Raw genomic sequence first — 21,971 nt, 5'->3', positions numbered from 1 at the left:
TGACATGCCAAAGTCACACCAGCCTGGTATCATGCCAGAGTCACGTTATCCTTATGTTGGATTTTGGATCAATTGACCGACTTGTGCTATTTATGAATTGTTTTACTATAGCTTAAGTGACTAGAGTTACTCCCGAGTGATACAAATGAAGAAGGATCCGTCATTAAACTTCAAAGACTCCGTTCAACTTCATTTATTAACACCAAATGGAAGTCGCTTATTTTTGGCAGCCATATGAACTTTAGATGAGCTTTAGAAGCTTTGTGACAGAGCCTTCTTCATATGAGTTGCTCAGGCAATGCCTATGGTTAATTCCAATTGATCCACAGCAAATCTCAGTCCATTAAAAAAGCGTTAACAAGCCTCAGTCTTAACATCTCAATTCACACTCAACCGAACTCAACTCAAAGTTCATGTTCCACTCAAACGTCCTTAAAATTCCACAGAAAAAGTCATAAAAAATGCGCTAAAGTCATTCCATGCATCCAAAAGAACATTCGCAATCACTCATTTTCGTCTATTGGAATTATACAACATGCTTATTCGTTCGCATGTCTATGACAAGCGGGTCACAGAAGGGCATATTAATTATAAAGCGCGATCGTTTTCAAACATGTGAGGCAGGAATGAACAACGTTCAAATAACAAAAAAAAAAAGTTAATACGAAAGAGACGTTTGTTTGGTGGAACTTAATACTTATAACGTGTATGATTCTCTTTTCTTTTCTTTACCTAAACAACAATCTAGTCGACGTTTTATTTGAATTATTGACAATGATCCTACATCATTTATGCTTTTGAGCACGTTGAATATCTTCTACATTAATTATATTAAATTATTTGGCATTTTAGATGGTTTTTTTTTAATACTGTTGTTGGATATCGAAGAGTTTATAAATCAGAAGGATGGTTCGCTGAACTGTGGGAAAAATTGGATGGATGTTGTTGCTGTTTTGTTGTGTAATTATGATGGCGATTCTTGGATGTTGTTGCAATATTGTTCGATCGACACAGGGTTTCGTGGCATTCATGCAGACTCCATATTGCCATGTGGACGCCACATTTGCAAATAGACGAAATCTTGCAATATGACAGTCACTTGGCTGACATGCATAATATGTGTCGATCGGGTTTATGGCGTTACAAACTATCATTTTGAAATTTCGAACTTGATTTCGAATTTTTCGATATTAATTTCGAATCTTTCCAATTTCGAATCCTTTGAAACTAATTGCGAATCCTTCAAACCTAATTTCGAATCTTCGATATCAATTTCAAATCTTTGCAGTCAACTTCGAATCCTTCAAACTCAATTTCGAACCCTTTTGCAATGAAATGGCGCAAGTCTGCTTAAAAACTTCCAAAAATTCCAACTTTTCAGCCAAAAATAAGCTCAAATAATTCACAAAGTCTCCTTTTGTTACTTCGAGTGCCTCATAAGTCACTTAATATTCCCTTAATAACATAAGAAATTTCCATTGTATTCCTAAGCATTCCAAACTTTATTTTAATCTTGATAAATCACAAAATTGTACTTTTTTTAAGCCTTCAACAAAAAATATATTCGATCATACGGAATCTCTAATCCACAACTTAATGATTAACAGTGAATAACGAATGAATAAAAAAAAAACAATGTAACGAAGAGGAAATTCGATGAGAAAAATTCAATTGAAATCTCATTAACTTCCACTTCTGATGATTACATAAGCACACGTATTTCCCGTGAAATTTCAGACATGAAACATACAAAAATGAGCAAAAAAGAACCAAAAATAAAAAAAAAGCACTTAAATGGAGATTTAAAAATATCCGGAATATTCAATGATAAAAATGAAGCACTTCAAAAAAATTTACCACACACCATTGCATTGGGTCTGAATTGAATGACGGACCAAAGAAAATTGTAATTTGATGGACACATCTAATTTTAAATAAGAATCTAATTCTGCATGAGATAAATGTTATGTAAAATTGAACGTTTTTTTTTGAGCACTGACAAAGTCGACTCAAGTTTTTCGGTGTAATTTTTCATGCATTTCCAGTGTTCCACAACGAATTGCTGCTCGTAAGAGTCAAACGGTTTTATTATGTAGTGCTGTTTGCTCTTTTTATCGCGATTTTTCATGAACGGTTGTGGTTGTGGATAGATTTGGTGTGTCTGGTTGACTGGGTTGTAGACTATTGTGTAACTGACTGTCTTAATTGTCTCAATTGGTCTAAATAATAAATACATTAAAAACCGTTACATGGAAATTTGAATTTTTGATCAATTTTGAACCTCAATTTTGATCATTTTTGACCAAATTTATTTAAATTTTGACAGTTTAAGATCAAAATTAGTTCAAAATTTCCGCTAAAATACAATTTCAAATTCAAATCTCAGTTGGCCGTTAAAATTTTCTTTCAAAATTTATTCATCTCTTAGCTTGTCCATCAATATTTGTGGAACCGTTAAGCTCTACAATCTCAAATTCACATCTCACAATGTCAACAATTTGCCAAACAAATGCGCCTTGACAGTCCATTCAATTAATTTCGTTCTAGATACTTAGTTTGTCTTTATTATTGTTTTACTTCTGTTACTCTATGTTCCTCGACTCTGTTCACCTTCCCCTCGTGGCAAAGGCAGACCGAATCTTAATTTACTTAAGAAGCCGTATAAAAATTGTATTGTTATATGATGGAAGGAACGACGAAATAAAATTGCGTCTTTTTAAAGCTGAAACCAATCGATAGTCACGTTTTTAACATTTTTTTTTATTTGTTATTATTTCTTCCAGATTCTCCTTCACTGTTCTATGAGGACGTAATCAGGGATGAAAAACTCAAAGATATTGCAAATAAGATTACAAATATTACATCATCATCAACAACATCTCAGGATATTGATAGAAAAAATCGATGGACAATGAGTGATACGCAGATAATAATTGATGAGACACCGACGCGTGACGATGTAAATAAACAGAAACGTCCACAAAGTTTATCGATTATATCGACAGCACCATCAATTATCTCTGTCGTAAAAAAGAAATCAGCACCACCAGAAATAATCAATTATCAGAAAAGTTCGCATTCACATGAGCGTGGCGATCCTGATGGTGATTGTGGTATGGAAGATTCACCGACAAATTATTGTAATAAAGCCGCTGAACTGCGAGTTAAGTTGCCGTCTGAAGAAATTTTACATAGTAAAAGTGGATGGCTGTGGATGGAAGATCATCAATGTGAATGGTGTAAATATTGGTTCTCATTAAAGGGCGGCGGCTTGTTTTATTATCGTGATCCGAGTGCTGAAGAGCGTGGCGTACTTGACGGCATTCTAGATGTCAACAGTATTACCAGCATCAAAGAAATTACAACAAGTCGAAATCATGCTTTTCAATTAACGGTAATGGCCATACTTATTCATATAAAACTTATTTTACATTCCCATCTTCAATTCCTTACTTAATTCAGCCACATATACATGATGGAGTAATTTTTTTTAATAGCCACAAAACCTCTTAATATCCAGCTTCTTATTTTTTTACCGAAAATTCATTGCTTCTTTTCATTTTTATTAAGTGCAGAAGTTTTCAAGACTTTTTTAGTGAATTGTGGCGCATTGCGTGTGCCTTTTTTTCTCTTCTCAGTGGCATTGCCTTTGATTTTTCAAGGATTCATGACTTTCTCTATGCAAAATTATTAAGATGCTAATGGAAGCTGAATATAAAGTTTTTTTTTGAGGTTTTCTTTCTTCCCAGAAGCAAAATTAATGATGACATTTAGGATTGAATAAATTTTAATTTTTGACAAATTTATTTTTTTTTGGAATGGAATTTTGAAATTTTATGAGACATTGTTAAGACTCAGGGCTACAATTTTGTTGTCAATGATCGATTGCAGTGTTGGAATTTTGGATATTGGTGTAGAAATAATGAAGTCGAACTTAGTTTTGGTAGTCTTGAATGTCATCGAACACATTCAGTCTGCAGCGAGATGTCAGATCGGTAATTAGACCATCCAGGGCAATCAAAAGACTTCCAAACCAACAACACTGCAGTCGTCGATCATACAAAACAAAATTCATACTTCCAACCCAACATTTTGCATGTCTCCTTGTATATTCACAAAAAATATACAAGATTTTGCCTGATTACAAGCAAATTTAAAAGAACATAAGCTAATAACAACTAATAAGGCAAGATTTATCTTCATTTAACAAGGATTTGTTAGAACAATGTAGACAGTAACATTTGCTTCTGCTTAATTTTACCTCTGTGCTATAAACCATCTTCGATGCGATATGAAATTTGATAATTTTTCGATCCTTTTGTCAAAGATCCATAAGATTAATAATATGCAGCCCAAAAAGCAGAACAAGTTATTCTCTAAAAAAATCCGAATCACGTCACGAAAATAACTTGTTATTAAGCCTTATGACGTCTCACATACATGATACATACAAGTAATAAGAAGAAGACAATCTGACAAAGTATGGACAATAACTTGATTTTTCCAAGAAATAATTCACGTAAATGCGCTCGTATAAAAATTTATCTGAAAAGAATGAACTTATGTCTTCTTAAGATCTCTTATGTCATCTTCAAATTACAGACCAAAATCATCTCCAATGACTCAATTGAATTCATTTTGTAACGCTAATTTTACCTCTTTTTTTTTCTTGTATTTCACAATAGACATGGGACAACAAGCGACTAAATCTGTCATCAGTTACATCAAATGTTAAAAACAATTGGATCAATGCTTTACGAAATGCTTCCGGTCTCGTCGATAATGCTATTAACCAAACGTTAGATGAAACGAATAATAATAAAATTAACATAACTAAATCCAATAATAATGAATTATCAACAACGACAGGAACAACGGCCGTTACATCTGTTAATAATCGTAATTTAAAGAAATTAGAAATGCCATCTTATCAGGATGAGAATGGCATAAGTCTTGAGAAAAAGGCAAAACATTCATTATCATTATCATCACCATTAACCCCATGTACCTCAGTATCATCACGTCCGATATTATTTTCATCGGACGAAGAATACAAAACAGCGTCTGAAGGTGGTAGACGTGAGAGTATTGATTGGGGCTCACCTCTATCACCATCAAATCCTATTCAAATAACAATTCAATCTCATGCCAAAGAAAGCAAAATTCGTTCCAACTTACGAAATAATCTTCATAAACGTAGTCTCTCATCACCACCAACATCACGACGTAGTACAATTGACAGTAACGATGATTTTGTTGCCATTTCAACGGTACGAGAAGAGGAGCGTACAGCAAATATTGAAAATGAATTGAAAGTGAGATTGATGGCATCGGAAAAAAAGCTTTCAATGATGCACGATGAGGCGCGTGAACGTGATACAAGAATGGCTGAGCTACTTGAGACACTTGAGAAGACCGAGATGGAATTGGCATCGAGACGAAAGGAAAATGAAGAGATGAAGGAAAAATTACTTAAAGATTTGATGGAAAATCGTGAAAATGCTAAGAAAATTATTAATAAATTGACGGATGAGCTAGTCGAAAGTCAGAATAAGATGAGTGAAGTCGAGAATCAGCTACAGCGTGGAATTGAGGAGAATGATTCATTATATCAGAAAATAAGAAGTTTAGAACTATCGGTTGTGCCATCATCATCAACAACTAGTCTTACAAATGCCAATAAGTCATCAGGCGATCGAATCCGTCGTATGGATTCATTTAGTGATCTCACATGCTTAAATGATGTCGATCCCGACGAGTTAGATAAAGAGTCATTAGTAAGTGAATATCAAGAGTTAAAGCAACGATTTGAAAAGGTTGTTAATGAATTAAAAATGATGAAGCGTGAACTACGCGAATCATATAATTCATATGACAATCTTGACTTGGCACACACGAGTCTAAGACAAGATTTAGAGAGGAAACATAATGAATTTCAAATGAGAAATAAGATGATGGCTGACAGAATTCAAGATTTAACAAATAAATATTCAGCAGCTGAGAAGCAAGTAAGAATATTAAAGCAAAAGCTTATGAAATCTGAGCGTAAAAGAACGTCATCGCTTAAGGGTAAAGAGACATTACAAGTACAGAAAGAGTTAGAGGACAAAGTAATGGAATTAGAGGGACGTTTCGAAATTAATCATGATGTTGAAATGCCATCACCTAATTGTAGTTTACGTGCATCACCAGCACGATGTGAAACACCTGAGAAGCGATCAACAAAGCTGAGACGAAAATCACTTGATTCTGTGTCAAGTCAACCGATGCAATTATTGGTACGATTAAATGCACTCGAGAAACGTTTTGAAAATAATAGTAATTTAAGCTTATCAGCACAATCCTCAAGTTCCGCTGATTCAAGTCATCATCATCATAACAACAACAACATCCATAAATATGATCATAATTCACATAATAAGACGATCGAGGAGATGAGAGAAAATTTAAGAAATTTAGAAAATGTTGTTGCCTCAAGTCGTAACATAATGGACGAAAGTCTTCAACTGATACACCATTATAATAAATCATTAAGATCACGATGCACTGAGACAATAAAAGTTGAACAGCTGCTTGTAGAATCTGTCAAAATATTAAATGAATGTCAACATAAAGATCATTCAATGTCTCTAATCGAAACGACATCAACAGGTGACGAAATTATCCAAGAAACTGGTTCCGTTAAGCTTGCATTGCTTCAACTTGAGTCCCAACTCAAGGTCAAATTGAGTGAATTATTAAAGCAAAGGCGAATTTTAAGAGAGACTAATAAACTTTCACATAAAAAAGATTTGGAATTACTTGCCGAGAGGTTAGCATTTGAAAGTGTTTGCTTTGGAAAATTAAGAGATTCATTAAGTCGTGCCGATCAACTTGATAAATTTGTTGAACATCAAACAAAATGTGAAATTGTTGAGACAACACAACTTATGGCGCTACTTAAGGCTAAATTATGCGGTAAAACATCATCGATCAAAAATACTGGAAGTCTTGATGTACTTGCACAAGTTCTAGCACGTCGACTTTTATTAACAGCCTCAAAACTCGGTCAAATGAATGAGCTTATAACATCAACATCATTCACATCAACATCATCGGCTGCCGATTTAAATTTCGTTGAAGATCTACTGCGACAACAAAATGAATTGAATTTAATAACGAAACGTTACAAAATTAACACGATTGAAAACCTTGCGTACGATTTAGCGGCTGAAACATTAAACTATATTTCAGCAAATAATGCAGTTCAAGGTGCAGTACAAGAAGCATGGCGTTATGCTCAAGAAACTGTAAATTCGGAATTAATACAATATGAAATAAGCCATATCATGCAGAAAACAGCGAAGCGTTATGAAAATTCATTAACATCGTCATTTGGATATACATTAACATCACAAGAGCGAATAAGTTTTGAGGTTTTTGCCGATGCCGTGCAAGATTCATTGCGTAAAGAAATGGAATCGACAATCAGTCAATTAACTCAGTGCTACGAAGAGAATTTGACAAAAATGAAGCAAGGTCAATGGAGGCTACATTTAGAGCAAGAACATAAAGCTAGTGAAGGACGTCAATTGTTAATTGAATTTGCTGATATAATTGCTCAAAAGGCATTAATTGATGCGAGAATTTCAATCATACGTGGCGATACAGTTAATGCGAATTTACTCGTCGAACCTGACATATCAAATGAAAAAGAGAAGAAAAGTCTGTACAGTCTCTCGACAATGCAAAAATATGAGAACTTATTTGTTGAATTATCCGAAGATATGGACATCAGCAATACTGATGACATTTTAGCTGAAGCTGATTTCAATTTTATGTTTAAAAATTTTGCATTTGCATGTTCTGTCAATAAGCAGGAAATGAATGATTTATCGAATGTCATCATTAAGCTTGAGGAAGTTCTCTTACAAGTCAATAATAAGATGAATCCAAATCTTAACATTAATCATATACAAAATCTTAATTTGGATAATATTAAGAATATATCAACAAAACTTAATGAATTTTATCAGACAGCCGAAAAGATCTCATTTGCAGTAGATAAAATTTTAACGTCGCCATGTCAAGATTGTGATAAAATTCACGAGACATTACTTGAGTTAACAAATCAGCATGATGAGGAGATAGATAATATGAAGCGTAAACACTCCGAAATGTTACTTACACTTAATGAACAAATTGATGAGCAAACGACATTGGTTAAGCAATTGAGATATGAGTTATCGCATATGGAGAACATGTGTCTAGAGAAAACAACGCATGGCAATGAGATTATGCAACAATTAAATGACCGAGAGGAGAAGATTGATGAGCTGACACAAAGGCTGTATGATGATAAAGAAAAAATTAATGAAATGGAGAGAAATTATGAGCATCTGTACGAGCAGTTTACACGTGAACAGGAAATTAATAAGAAGCTTGAGAATAAAATTGACTTAATGGATCTTGAGAATTCCGATAAGATACAGCAATTGCAGCATTATTATCAAGAACAATTAAAGTCTGAGGAACAATCAGAGAGAGATAGGTCGGGTGATGAGGATGATTTGCATCAAAAGTATCAGGCTGAAATAGAGCAATTAAGAGTGAGTTATGACTCTGTTTTTAATTTACAGTTGGGTCTTTTTCTTCTTCCTTATGTCAAGTGTGCAGATATATTATTTGAATACTTCAAGATAAAGTTGCGGAAAATTTACAGACAGATTCTTTTTTGTTAATTTCAATTCGAGTGCCTTCATTGGATGTCAATTAGCAACCAATTTAAAGATTCATTCCCAATATTCTGTCATTTAGGGAATTCCAATTTAAAGATATGTAAAAAATGAAGTCAGAGACTTGTTTTAAATTGTAATGACGAACTAGCTGGTAAATCCAGGAATTATTCAAATACGGGTATCTTATAGAATTAGGATAAAGTCGGTATGACGTTAACCGCAAGCTACATAGGCTATTGGTTGCCTTGTGGCATCGCTGGAGTAAATTATATTAGTTTAGGGCTTGTAGCTAGGCTACAGACCTCAAACTTCGCATTATTGCTCTGTTAGCAGTAAAGGTTTGATATCCAACTCTTCTTGGACTTGGAAACAATCTGGCATCGACGGTTTGCGATGCAAATCGTCTGTATTTGGCTGTTCACCACCTAGTTTGCAAGCATATCATTCCATTCAATACTGTCTGCACATCATTATATGTCTGTAGATTCTCACATAAGCTTCATCAATTGTGAATACTTCATACTTAATAAAGCCCTCCCAGAATTGATCAAAACATCAAGCACATAAGTAATTCACAAATAAAAAGTCTTAGTCATGGGTGGACAATGTAATTTACTACGGAACAAGTCATCAAATAGCACCAAAACGCTCCCTTGAACATTTACTGCCAGCTGTTTCATGCTGTGCTTTAAACTATCTCTAATAGTATTGACAGTTTCCGTTTTCTAACCTTGATCTTTGAGTGTAAAACAAACGAAATTCGAATCGGATGGAATTAAGTTTATATCCATCAAAAAATTTTATTGTTTTTTTGCAACACCTACCTATAAAAAATATTTATCAGGAATCTTCCTGTTGTCTTTGTCAGAAATTTAAATTGCTGTCAATCATGCAATGTGTAAAATAATTAATTTAAGTACTTTAAGTTTTCGAGATAAAAGGCAGCCGCCCACTATGATCATATTATTAAAATGATCATGTGACAATTGCCTGTTTGGCGCCACATCCAATGTAATGTAGATAACCATGATCAAATTAAATATTATTTTTTTGTGCTGTATAACTTGATCTGTTTTGATTTGCGAATTCCAATGTATTTACTTTATTCAATTATCTGACAATGAAGCATCAAGCTTAGCTTATCAATATAGGAGTGAATAACTGTCAAATTATATCAAAATAGTCTTATCTGAGTTATTGATTGTGGGAAATAAATGATAATGAAAAGTACTTTGTTGTTGTAAATTAGAGTTGATGTTCTGTTAGAGTTTGAGTATGCAAAGAGCTCTGGCATTGCAGTGAGTTCACTAACAGTATGTTCAGATAAGTTGCATTCTTCAAGCTTTAGTAGTTAGAAGTATTATTCCACAAACAGATACATCTGTCATTTTACTGTACATGAATGTTAAGGCTGGAAATGCCAATCTGTTAGATGTTCCACGAGCAGCAACACTAAGTTGCATGGGACCGTTACATTGCCATGTTAATGACAATGCTTGAAGTTGCTCTGCATCGTGCCTTTCGGATTCTTTGTTATAATTCCGATTCTATTCTCAAAAGTACACAATTTGGATGTCTTATAGACAGCGCATTCGACAATTATTGGTTGCTATTGATACAAACAAGTTATTGCTGCTCATAAGAGCATTCGACACTCAATCCCCAACTCTGCTTATAATTCACCTAAATTATACCTTTAAAATCTTCAGAACCTCTTAAAATATTCAATTTAAACATGCACACTGGACAATTTTTTCGGATATTCTTTAATTCTCTTCATTTCTCTCAATCTCCACCAATTTTACATAAAAATTTAATTTCTATTCTTCCATTATTCTATTTCATTTCATTTCTATATACGAAAAATATAAAGACTCTTTGTGAGAAAGGTCTTGTGGCAATTGAATCGTCACATAAACGAAAAATAGCGGATTTGGAAGCGAAACATAAATCAGAAATTCAAAGGCTATTAGTGGAAAAAGAGCAAGCGTTAGCCGAAGAAACGCAAGCAACGTTACAAGCACTCGAGTCAATGCGTAAAGCTCATCAAAATGAGGTAGAACGGGAAGTTAATAGATTTAAACAAGAATTTCTTCATAAATTTAATAACGATAATCGTGAACAATTGGAATCGTTGGCTGCGGTCAAGACAGAAAAAGAACTCGACGAGGTTCGACAAGAAATTTTATCGCTTAGCGAAAAATATTCATTTAAATGCGTAGAGGCAATATCATTGGAAGAAAAATTGAGAAATGTGCAACAAAAGTTGAGACATGCACAGCAGATAATTCAAAGTTATGAAATGATGTAAGCATGAATCAAAATTTTAGCAGGAGATTAATTATCAATAATTAATCTTCGTATCTGTTGGATTAATCCATTCTTCATTTATTCTCTCTCCGTACAGGTCAAAAAATCCAAAATCCCATCAGGAAAGTTTCAGTTCATTAAATTTAAGACTAGATGATGTAAGTGTCTTATATCACAATTAATCAAATCATTACAAATTGCCAATTAATGCAAATAAATTAATTTTTAAATCCATTTCAATTACAGAATCAACCACATGAATCAATAAATCTTAAGAATCATGAATCATTACCTACATCGCCAACAAGTGTACCACGTGACGAATCCAAAGAATCTATTTTAAATTTACCATTAATTCCTTTTAAACTTAAAGCTGAAAAAAAGCATCAACGAACGAAATTGAATGATGGTAATTTACTGCAATTATTTAGCTTATTTTTTTATGACAAAGCGCTCTTGTTGTATTCACATCTACTTACCTCTGATCCCCTATTAATCAGATGATCATTATAATTAGTTGGGATAATGAAGAAGTTGGATGGATGATGTTATGAAATTCTGATGCATAAATCAGTTCTGGAATGATTTTGTTATTAAGAGTTGGTTGGTTGGTGATTCAATCAGTTTTCGTGGAATTTTGGAAGGTGATTCGTCATTGGAACTTCATAATAAGGTTCTAATTGAAGCAATCGCAATAATCTTTCAATTTACAATTTAAATTGCAAAGGAATCGAAGTTTTTACATTCTAAATCTTTTAGTTTCTTAAATTCATACTTACTTCCTTTACTTTTGATGAAATCACAGCTATAACTTGTAAATGAAGGAACTAATAAGCCGCTTTCGGACCAATAACATTAAAAATCTGATCTTTATTGAATAAAAATCAAAAGCACACTAAATATTTACATTCAAGGGGTCAACAACTACAAAAGGGTAAAATCAACCAATTCAAGTTGCAAATCCAATTTGAATCTTAAACAACAGTTGATATAATCTCAACAACTTCCTTACATAACCAAGATGCACGTTTTTTTCTTCTAATTCATCGCCCAACAGTAATAAAGAAGTTCCTACAAATTTCAAAAATCATCATTAATTTCATTATAAAGCTATGCAATCCCACTCATTGAATTTCAGCGGGAAATCACGAAAAGTTATTAAAGCTTCCTCTTTATGGCAATGTGTCATACCAAAACTATTAATGACTAAGCCATAAAGTGACAAATTACAGTAATTATCCACTCGGAACATCTTCCAACATGAAGATTTGAATCAATTCTAATTACAAATTTAATCATATTTTACCGATCAGAACGGAAACAACAGCGCTTGAGTCATAACTTTTTGTTAAATGTATCTGAATCAGCTTAACCTTGACTAAATCTCATATTCTTATTCTCGTTTTACACAGGAACAAAGCTAGGATATTCTACAACGTCGTCAATCGTCAAAGACGACCAGCAACACGAAGCAGCTTCGTCTCCTTTAGATATAGATTTAAAGGACATGGAAAGAAGTTTCGAGTTGGAAATTTAAGAAGAGAAAGACCTGCAAATTCCTTTTTCTTCTTCTTCATCTAATCATCTTCCCAAAAAAAAGAGAAAATTTCTTAAATTTTTTTTTGATTAATTGTTAGTTAATTAGTTTCATTCATAAATTGTTTTGTGATAACGGAACGTGTCTTCTTGAACTAAAGCAATAATACCTACATATTAGATGATGACATTGATTATTAATCATTTTTTTCCCCTTTTTTAATCTAAAGATGAGAATATATTATAAAAAATTGCGATATATACGTAAATATATATTACTTATTTTTCATTATATTATTAATGAGTTTTAGTGGCCATGATTTAGCTGTCATTAATTTTATTGCTATATTTTAAGTGTTAAAGAATGAACTTTTGTGTGTGTGTGTGCGTGTATGGGTAGAACGAAAGAGATGCGAGTGAGAGACCAAGCCCTATTTATTCATTGAAACATATAAACTTCACATATTACTTACCTTATAGCTCCCCCATCATCAAAGAAATGAATGCATATTGTTACTATCCCAGTATTGCGCTAGAAAAATGTTGTGTAATAAAGGAAAAAAAATAAAAGAATTTTTTATTAAAAAAAAGAACATAGTCTTCATCTTAACTTCAACTTAATGATTGACATGTGTGTGCAATTTCTTCTCATTTTTTTACAGGTTTTATTTATTCATGATGAACATGTGAAATCATTTTATAATAGTTTTTTTACTTATTTCTACGATTGAATAAGCTCACATTTATGGCACATAGAAAGCAATTTATAAGACATAGATTGGGTGGTCGTTAATAAATGAGGTGTATTTTATTATTTTATTCCAATTATTTACTTTATGTATATTGATGTAATGAAGTCTGATCCGTGATTTATGGTTCTTTGTCTACTCCTCAACATCAGTGGTGGACAACATGTGTGTCATGAACCCTACGCCGTGTGCAGTCTCGTTTAAAGCTTATCAAGTCAAGGTGTGCCGTAGCATAATAAAAGGTTGCTCATAACTGCTCTACATGCTTCGACTTCGATCAATCTAACTAACAGGAAGTCAACCAACGTAGAAATGGCTTGAGAATCTTGTCCTAGGCAAGAGGAACACTGCCGTGAGCACTGAGGCTCAATTATTGATTTTCTAAGTCGTTCTCTTTCAGATTACCTTGGATTTCCCTTAGGTTAGAGCAGTGATGGAAAACCTTTTGTGTTATGGCACATCCATAACCTTGGAAAAAATTTTGACCGCACATCAGTATGATGTATGATTTGTGCCAAAGCACAAAGGTTGTGCATAAATGGGTTAGAATAAGGTTTTGTAAAGAGTGAAAATGGAATGATCAATAAGACATTCAAATCAGGCTTAGATACAATGCGGTCTAACACCGCCAACATCTTCTTGTTTGCCAGTCTGATTTTCATATACCTATTTCCAAATCCAAGAGGGTAGCCTGCAATTTTTGAGATTTTTTAATTGTTTAGAAGATTTTTGAGCTTTTAATTCTCAAAAAACCCTAGAAAATTGACCAAATTTGATGATTTTGACTTCAAAAACTACTTCCTAATCCCATATCCACCTCTAGACCATCATTACTTAACGACCCCCTTAAAAATCTATCTAATCTTCATGAAACGGATATTCTGGATGAGCTTTGTCAATCTCAAAATTCCATGCACGCTGTACATAACCAAAATTTTGTAAATCATTCATATCCTCAGCGGTTAGTTGAAAGTCAAATACGTCAATGTTGCTGATTATTCGTTTCTTTGTTATAGATTTTGGTATAACGACATTACCGAGTTGAATTTGAAAGCGGATTAAAATCTGTGCTGGTGATTTATTATGTTTTTCAGCTATTGCCTTTAATTTCGGCTCGCGTAAAATACTGCGATCTTCGGGAGTGGAATAGAATTGAATGTTGCTGCGTCCTGTATTGAATAAATAGACATGCTTAATTAGATTTTTGGGAGTAGACATTACATTACCTTTCGTACCTGGAGATCCTAATGGTGAATAAGCAGTAACGACAATATTCTTGCTCTTGCAATGTTCTCTCAATTTTGTATTAAGTAAGTATGGATGGCACTCAATTTGATTAGTTACTGGCTGGATTCTTGCATTTTCAGTGATGTAGTCAATCTGCTTGATATTAAAATTGGAAACTCCAATGCTCTTCGTCAAACCAGCATCAACAAGTTCCTCCATAGCTCGATAAGTGTCAAGAAGGTCAAAATTTGTCAATAAATGCTCGCCAGCTTCATCAAGTTTGGCCGTTCCATCAGTCATTGCATATCCCATTGGCCAATGAATTAGATATAGATCAAGATAGTCTAAATTCAATTTCTTCAATGACTCCTTACAAGCACCACGAACTTCCTTTGGATCATGAAAAGTATTCCATAACTTTGATGTGATGAACAAATCCTCACGCTTGACAGTTCCTTCAGCAATTTTGTCATTAATTGCCTGCCCAACCTCTTCTTCATTTTCATAGATGTGAGCGCAGTCGAAATGACGATAGCCGGCATCAATTGCGTCTTTTACAGCTTGTATGACTTCACCGACTGGCGACTGTAATATTGATAAGGAAATGAATTTTTAATGCTGAAGCTTCAATATATGGAATGGGAAGGTTTCAAAGGATTTTGGGTTTTGGATAGTAAATTTGAGGAAGGTACACGGAAGGCACATGGCGTAGGAATGTCCAAAAATTCGGAACCAGGACAAGTTAGTGTAACTCTGACTTCAGACACTAGATTGGCACTAGACGATGAAATCCAGCATCAGACTAGAGTCAGGTCGGCCTGAAGTCGAATTTTCGGGCATTTCTACGGTGCGTACTCTTCTGGTTAGTTCACTCATTTGAAGGTCCTAACAGGAGTCAAAATGACAACATTGTGATATAAATTAATGACTTACATTGTAGGTTCCTTAAAAAAACACAAAAATTAATTCAAATTCCAACAAAATTTAACATCCACAAAATTCTCACCAAGTCCAACAATCGGCATTGCCTTGCCATTGTTAAGAATAACATTTGGTGCCTTTTCCATCAGATCACTTACTGGAAATCCTTCAGAATAATTAATTGAGTTGATAAATTCACCTCCTGAATCATCTGATAGTCGCACAGAATCTAAACTTATAGCATACAGCACATTTAAAAAAATTATTTGTAGACACATTACTCGGAAGTGCATTTTCAGCATTTATTACGATCTGATTAGACTGAAATAATAAAAATAATTAATAAATATTTTATTTTGACTGTCAGGTTGTTTACTTTCTATTGCTGTTAATGAAATATTACTGATCTAATTTGTACATTCGTGTGCTGTTTTATATGATGAAGATTATTTTATTATTATTGACTAATTTTATGGTCTGTAGGACCATATGGATGTTTCTCGTGTCGTGTCTTATCAACACTAACATGGGTGAATTCAATCCACACTTGTTGTTTTTGAAAAGAACTGTTTGTTACTAAGTCTGGGTCAATCATTTGAGGTGATGAGAATGCTTGAGTTTGGGGAAACACGCAGTTAGACTGATTATTTCTTGTAAATTCAAAATCATAGTTTGATAATGATCCTTCTTCATTTGTATCGCTTTGGACTCTATTTTGAAGTCGGACTCTATTGGAGTCAGACTTTTGTATGTTGGCAATCCTTCCTTACCACAATCATGTTTCTATGGGTTGCTTTGGGTGCAACAAATGGCTTGGGGTTTCTCGATATCAGTTACTAAGTGATAGTAATGTCTTTCAACAGGTTGCTTCCATGATTCCTTGTTTCTACGCGATGCAAATTGTAGCCCAAGACATCGAAGTCCTCATCATTGATAGTATCCATTAGTGCCAAAAAATTTACATACGATGTAATCAAGGTACGGTCATGAACTGCAGGTCTGATTTTCCTGGACTTTAGATGAGCATGGCTCCAGTGCTCGGTTGTACCCGATGATCCCTGTGTCGACTTGAGTCGACTGTTTCATACATAATCTGATCCGACATTGAGCTCTGGTTATTCCTTATAGATCGTCCAAGGCAGCAAGTCTGGATTTCAAGACGAATCCAAAAATTAAACTACATACTTCCAGACATTTGCCCATTCCCAATTTAGAAAAACACTCATAAATACATTTGAAATCAAAAATACATTTTTATTGACAACTTCCATTGATTAAGCTCGAATTTTTTTGGTAAGTACATAGAAATCAAATCGACAGATTGAAGACAATATTTTTAATCTTCATGGAATGGATAGTCTGGATGATTGCTATCAAATTCCATGACACAGGCACGTTGTTTGTAGTTAAAACTTTCCAAATCCTTGATATCATCCTCAGATAATTCAAAACCAAAGACATCAATGTTGTTGATGATTCTTTCCTTTGTAACAGATTTTGGAATAACGACATTGCCATACTGAATTTGGAGACGGATTAAAATTTGTGCTGGTGATTTATTATATTTTTCAGCGATTGCTTTTAATTTTGGTTCTTGTAAAATGTTGCGGTCTTCAGCTGTTGCATATGGACGTCCTATAAATAATAAAAAATTAATTAATATTGATATGGACAGTCTGAATATTTTGTCATACCTGGTGATCCCAAAGGTGAGTAAGCTGTGACGACAACGTTTTTGCTCTTGCAATGTTCACGCAATTTTTGATTCAACAAGTATGGATGGCATTCGAATTGGTTGACGACTGGCTTGATTCTAGCATTGTCAACAATGTAGATACTAATCTGGTGTTGAAGTTGGAAACGCCAATGCTCTTTGTTAATCCAGCATCAACAAGTTCTTCCATTGCACGGTATGTATCAAGTACATCAAAGTTTGTTTGTGCATGCTCACCAGCTTCATTCTTTGGGAATAATTCATCAGACTTGACATATCCCATTGGCCAATGGATGAGATACAGATCAAGATAGTCCAAATTAAGACGTTTCAATGAAATTTCAATGGCTTCGCGGACATCCTTTGGATCATGGAATGTGTTCCATAATTTTGATGTGATGAACAAGTCTTCGCGCTTGACAACACCTTCAGCAATTTTAGCGGCAATTCCTTCGCCAACTTCATGCTCATTTTCATAGACATAGGCACCATCAATATGACGATAGCCGGCATCAATTGCGTCCTTGACTGCTTGAGCGACTTCTCCGGGTGGTGACTAAAAATAAATGGAAATTGTTATGAAGGCGCAGCTTATGCAATTTGCATGACATGAATTTTTTATGTGCAATTATCTGAATGCATTGTAAATTTTCTAAATTAAACAGGTTCCTATGCTGCTTATCTATTGTTAATGACTCCAATGACTTCATCGCAATTTCCTCATTATTGATAATTTGAAGGTTCTCGAAGCCATTGTGAGTAAATTCGTTATTTACTGAATGACCTTGAATAATGCTCAGATAATCGATGCTTCAGATATCACATATGGCTTTATCATATCGAATTTCAATTGTCATTCTTACTCGACAATTGTGTCAAATTTTTAATCAACTTACATTCCACGTTCCTAAAATTTGATAAAAATGATGATAAATCAAAATTAGTATTTATGCTGCACATGGCAAAATTAGAAAAATGCTTCAAACTACTTACCGAGTCCAAGAATTGGCATTAATTTGCCATTGCTGAGTGTAACTGTTGGTGATTTTGCCATTTTTCCACAAAATTTCGATGCTGGAAAATTTCTAGAAAATATATTCTCAACGCTTTGAGATTCACCTGCTTAATAAGCTGAATAAAGAGAAGGAACTAAATTTATAGTAGCAGAAAATAGAAAAAAATGCTATCGGCTGATGAGGGAAAAATTGGTAATGATGTGACTTGATTGCTGCGATGTGAAAATTTGGTTGAAATTTTATTAAATCAATGATTACTGAGATTAATTTTTTGAATTTTCTTTGAATTGATTTTTACAGAAATAAATTTCAAAATTTTCTTAATTTCAAGGTTTTTCTAGTCAGTTCCTACAGTGACGCTTCATATAAACAATTCTAACTACTAATACAGATATTATTGAGTAATTTTCTATCATTTTGTGAGAATAGTTTGAAGATATTCTCTCTAAAGCTTGAAACATCTTGTCATTTTGAGAGCGTAACTTCCTAAAAGAGAGAATGTGAGAGATTTGGAAATGCGGTACATCCACAAAATACAAAATTCTCTACGGTTCTTATGACTGTGAGCTTTTCTGATGTTCAAAATTGTGGATATTTCACAATTTAATTCAAATTTGTTACTTTCTGGTTAAAACCAGAAGGCTATTTTGGCAGTCATCTAAGAGTGAATATGGATCACAATTGCTCTGTATGGACAGATGCAAATGACACTAAAGAAATCTGAGTTTCACAATCCAGGCGTAAAAATCGGTCGAAATCAACCGTCACGGTTCCGCTATGGCAACTTCGCTTCGTGCTGTTAATACGGTGAAGAAGTCGTACCGTACCGAACTCGGTGAGCTGTTCGGATAAGGACAATATTGCCAATGATGCAATATAAAGCATGCAACTAATTAGATAAATTGAGAACAGCAACATGCCTTGAGATCTTACCTTCAGCTTCAAATTCAACATACTATTGGTGTCTGCTTATGCAACAAGCACAACAAGAAAGTAAATTACAAGAATTAAGCTTAAAAAATCATTATGAGTGCTAACACTTATCATCCATCAAGTGCCATTAACGCAATGATTTTGCAAATTGTTAAAACAATGACGACATCAGCATCGAGAAGTTTCTAACAATTTGCAGGCTCTTGAAAGTGCTTAGAAATATGCTGCTTACTAATCAACATTCTAATCAACTCTATAAAGATAGTGCGTAACGTGCTGATAAAATTTGTATTGTCATTCTTATTTCACAACTTTGGAAGTAAATTAATTGAGATTTTTGGTTCCTGTAATTTGAAGGAGGGATTTTGATGGACAAGACTACATTTTGTCGACGACAATATGTATGACTAGACCCAATATCGACATATTCCTTATTTCCTGAAACCAAAATATTCAAAAAGCCAATAATTTAGGAACTTAATACAGCATTTTATTTCAAATACATAAAACACATACACATGCTACACATTCATCACTTAATCTTCATGGAATGGATAATTCTTAGATGTTTTGAAATTTGACATAGCACAAATGCGCTGAACATGTTCAAAGCTCTGCAAATCCTTAACATCTTCATCACTCAATTCGAAACTGAATACATCCATGTTGTTGATGATTCGCTCCTTTGAAACGGATTTAGGGATGACTACATTGCCAAGTTGAATTTGGAATCTGATTAAAATTTGTGCTGGTGTCTTTTTGAGTTTCTCAGCAATTGCTAATAACTTTGGTTCTTGGAGGAGAATTGGATCGTTTGATGTTGCGAATGGACGTCCTGGAGATCCCAAAGGTGAATATGCAGTAATGACAATATTCTTGCTCTTGCAATGTTCTCTCAATTTTGTATTAAGTAAGTATGGATGGCACTCAATTTGATTAGTCACTGGCTGGATTCTGGCATTTGCAGTGATGTAGTCAATCTGCTTGATATTAAAATTGGAAACTCCAATGCTCTTTGTCAAACCAGCATCAACAAGTTCCTCCATAGCACGATATGTATCAAGCAAGTCAGATTCACCATACAATGGCTTGCCTTCAGCATCCTTTGGGAATAATTCAGTTGACTTTGCAAAACTGACTGGACAGTGAATCAGGTAAAGATCAACATAGTCCAATTTAAGTTTCTTTAAGGAAATTTCAATGGCACCGCGAACTTCCTTTGGATCATGGAAAGTTGACCATAATTTTGTTGTAATGAACAAATCTTCACGTTTGACTACTCCTTCAGCAATTTTAGTGGCAATTCCTTCACCAACTTCTTCTTCATTTTGATAGACATAAGCACCATCAATGTGACGATAGCCGGCATCGATTGCGTCTTTTACTGCTTGAGCGACTTCTCCAGCTGGTGACTGAAATAAGAATTTGGAATAATTTATGGTAAGGCATAGTTTATGCATTAAGTAGGTCATGAATTAATTGATGTATCCAAATGGTCGATAGCTTTTAAGGTCCAGAAGAAGGTGAAAAAGGTAAATCTGGAAAAATTCTAAGAGTTCACTGTTCATTTGTGAAAAAGTTGGTTGTTCTGTAACTCAATACGTGAACAGTCCCTAAGCACATCATGAATTCTTAAAGAACTTAACGTTTTGCGCTCATTATCTCAAATCATTAAGCGACTAAGTGAATTATTGATAAACACTTATAAACTACTTGAAATAACAATAACAACTATATGTTGCATGCTTATTGACCTTGATATTTTTTTGATAATCGATATCTTTGATAAGACTTTTACTTCCCGAATCTACTCTAGGAATCGAACTCGAATACCACAGAGTGTTCGCTAAGGAACCTGTACGTCGCCATATTAACGAAAAGACCTGAAATTCCCTAAAGACACCAAGACGGCTGATTTTGACCAACTTTCATGGCAAAAATTGAAATTCGTCATATTGTGCTGCTTGGGATAATGTTGTTTTGCTTATCATTTGGATTTCTTGAGATAAGGTCAGTTTAAGTCTTACTTCGAGATAATATGAAGACCCATATCTATGTGACTTCTGTATAGAATCATTTGAATATAACAACTTGAACCTTGACAATGATTGCTCTATTTCGCAATTTTAGAAGTAAGCCTTTAATGTCAATTGTTCCCTAAATTATTGATAACATCAGCTAGACACATCACCTTCGTATCTGATGATATTTATGATTTGATATCAATTTCGCACAATCATTTTCATGCGTTAAAAGTTTATCAACTTACATTCCAAGTTCCTGTGAATTAAATAAAGAATTAGATAATTTTTGTCTTCATGGATTAATTTGCTATAAACTTACCAAGTCCGACGATTGGAAATTCAAGTCCATTATTAAGAGTGACTGTAGGTGATGCCATTTTTCAATTAAATCAATCCAAAAACTTCAAAAATTAATTTTTAGTCAAACGCGACGAAAATCACCGGCTAAATAAGTTGAGATCCAAAAAGGCACTGAATTTATAGTAAGCACAGCAGAGAGTTTACATTGAATATCATACTTTTTATAAACACGTCTAGTTCACTAATACAATTGTAATTTGAGTATATTTCTATTTTATTGAGAACTTCTCTCTTAAAGCTCAGGTCTGTTAAGAGAGGATTTTCCACAATTCAGTGCAAGTTGCTCGGAACCTACTGTAGATTATAGATCCAAAGGGCGTGAAACAATAGATTATCATTACACAGTGCTCATAAGACTGGATTCTTCAAATTTTATAAATAGCAAAATACATCAACTACTGTGGCCAGCACAGTAAGTCTATTTACTGAATCGCTCAAATTTTTCCAAAATATTCCTTAAAATC

General features: G+C 33.9%; 4 protein-coding genes across 4 annotated transcripts in view; 1 reads left to right on the top strand and 3 right to left on the bottom strand.

Annotated features, from left to right (window-relative positions):
• The window catches only part of osp (myosin phosphatase Rho interacting protein outspread), a 77,327-nt gene extending 64,171 nt beyond the window's left edge, over nucleotides 1–13,156 (top strand). The window contains exons 6-11 of the mRNA XM_070646405.1: nucleotides 2,784–3,394; nucleotides 4,686–8,588; nucleotides 10,591–11,024; nucleotides 11,125–11,185; nucleotides 11,274–11,436; nucleotides 12,440–13,156. Coding sequence (XP_070502506.1) covers nucleotides 2,784–3,394; nucleotides 4,686–8,588; nucleotides 10,591–11,024; nucleotides 11,125–11,185; nucleotides 11,274–11,436; nucleotides 12,440–12,564 — 5,297 coding nt within the window. The 3' untranslated portion in view covers nucleotides 12,565–13,156. The remainder of the gene's footprint in view (nucleotides 1–2,783; nucleotides 3,395–4,685; nucleotides 8,589–10,590; nucleotides 11,025–11,124; nucleotides 11,186–11,273; nucleotides 11,437–12,439) is intronic.
• Nucleotides 13,157–13,801: 645 nt separating this feature from the next.
• LOC139095051 (aldo-keto reductase family 1 member B1-like) lies at nucleotides 13,802–15,415 on the bottom strand. Its single transcript, XM_070646299.1, has 3 exons — nucleotides 15,395–15,415; nucleotides 14,539–15,124; nucleotides 13,802–14,481 (listed from the first exon to the last, which is right to left on the bottom strand). Exons 1-3 carry the CDS (start codon nucleotides 15,413–15,415, stop codon nucleotides 14,171–14,173), a joined length of 918 nt encoding a protein of 305 aa, XP_070502400.1. The 3' UTR covers nucleotides 13,802–14,170.
• Nucleotides 15,416–16,689: 1,274 nt separating this feature from the next.
• Nucleotides 16,690–18,338, bottom strand: LOC139094845 (aldo-keto reductase 1B-like). The gene is given in 5 exon segments (XM_070646033.1): nucleotides 16,690–17,095; nucleotides 17,155–17,292; nucleotides 17,295–17,730; nucleotides 18,071–18,081; nucleotides 18,168–18,338. Coding segments are annotated over 5 exon segments (945 nt in total). The 5' UTR covers nucleotides 18,229–18,338; the 3' UTR covers nucleotides 16,690–16,796.
• A 1,253-nt stretch (nucleotides 18,339–19,591) lies between these two features.
• LOC139094843 (aldo-keto reductase 1B-like) lies at nucleotides 19,592–21,628 on the bottom strand. Its single transcript, XM_070646032.1, has 3 exons — nucleotides 21,467–21,628; nucleotides 21,393–21,403; nucleotides 19,592–20,535 (listed from the first exon to the last, which is right to left on the bottom strand). The coding sequence occupies exons 1-3, from the start codon at nucleotides 21,522–21,524 to the stop codon at nucleotides 19,660–19,662; spliced, it is 945 nt and encodes a 314-aa protein (XP_070502133.1). The 5' UTR covers nucleotides 21,525–21,628; the 3' UTR covers nucleotides 19,592–19,659.
• Nucleotides 21,629–21,971: the final 343 nt, after the last annotated feature.

This window comes from Chironomus tepperi, unplaced genomic scaffold, assembly GCF_022539635.2.
Source record: "Chironomus tepperi strain 1889 unplaced genomic scaffold, CSIRO-AGI_Ctep_v1 contig_359, whole genome shotgun sequence".
NCBI lineage: Eukaryota > Metazoa > Arthropoda > Insecta > Diptera > Chironomidae > Chironomus > Chironomus tepperi.
Note: the sequence above shows the minus strand (reverse complement) of the source record. Positions and strands in the feature narration are given on the sequence as shown.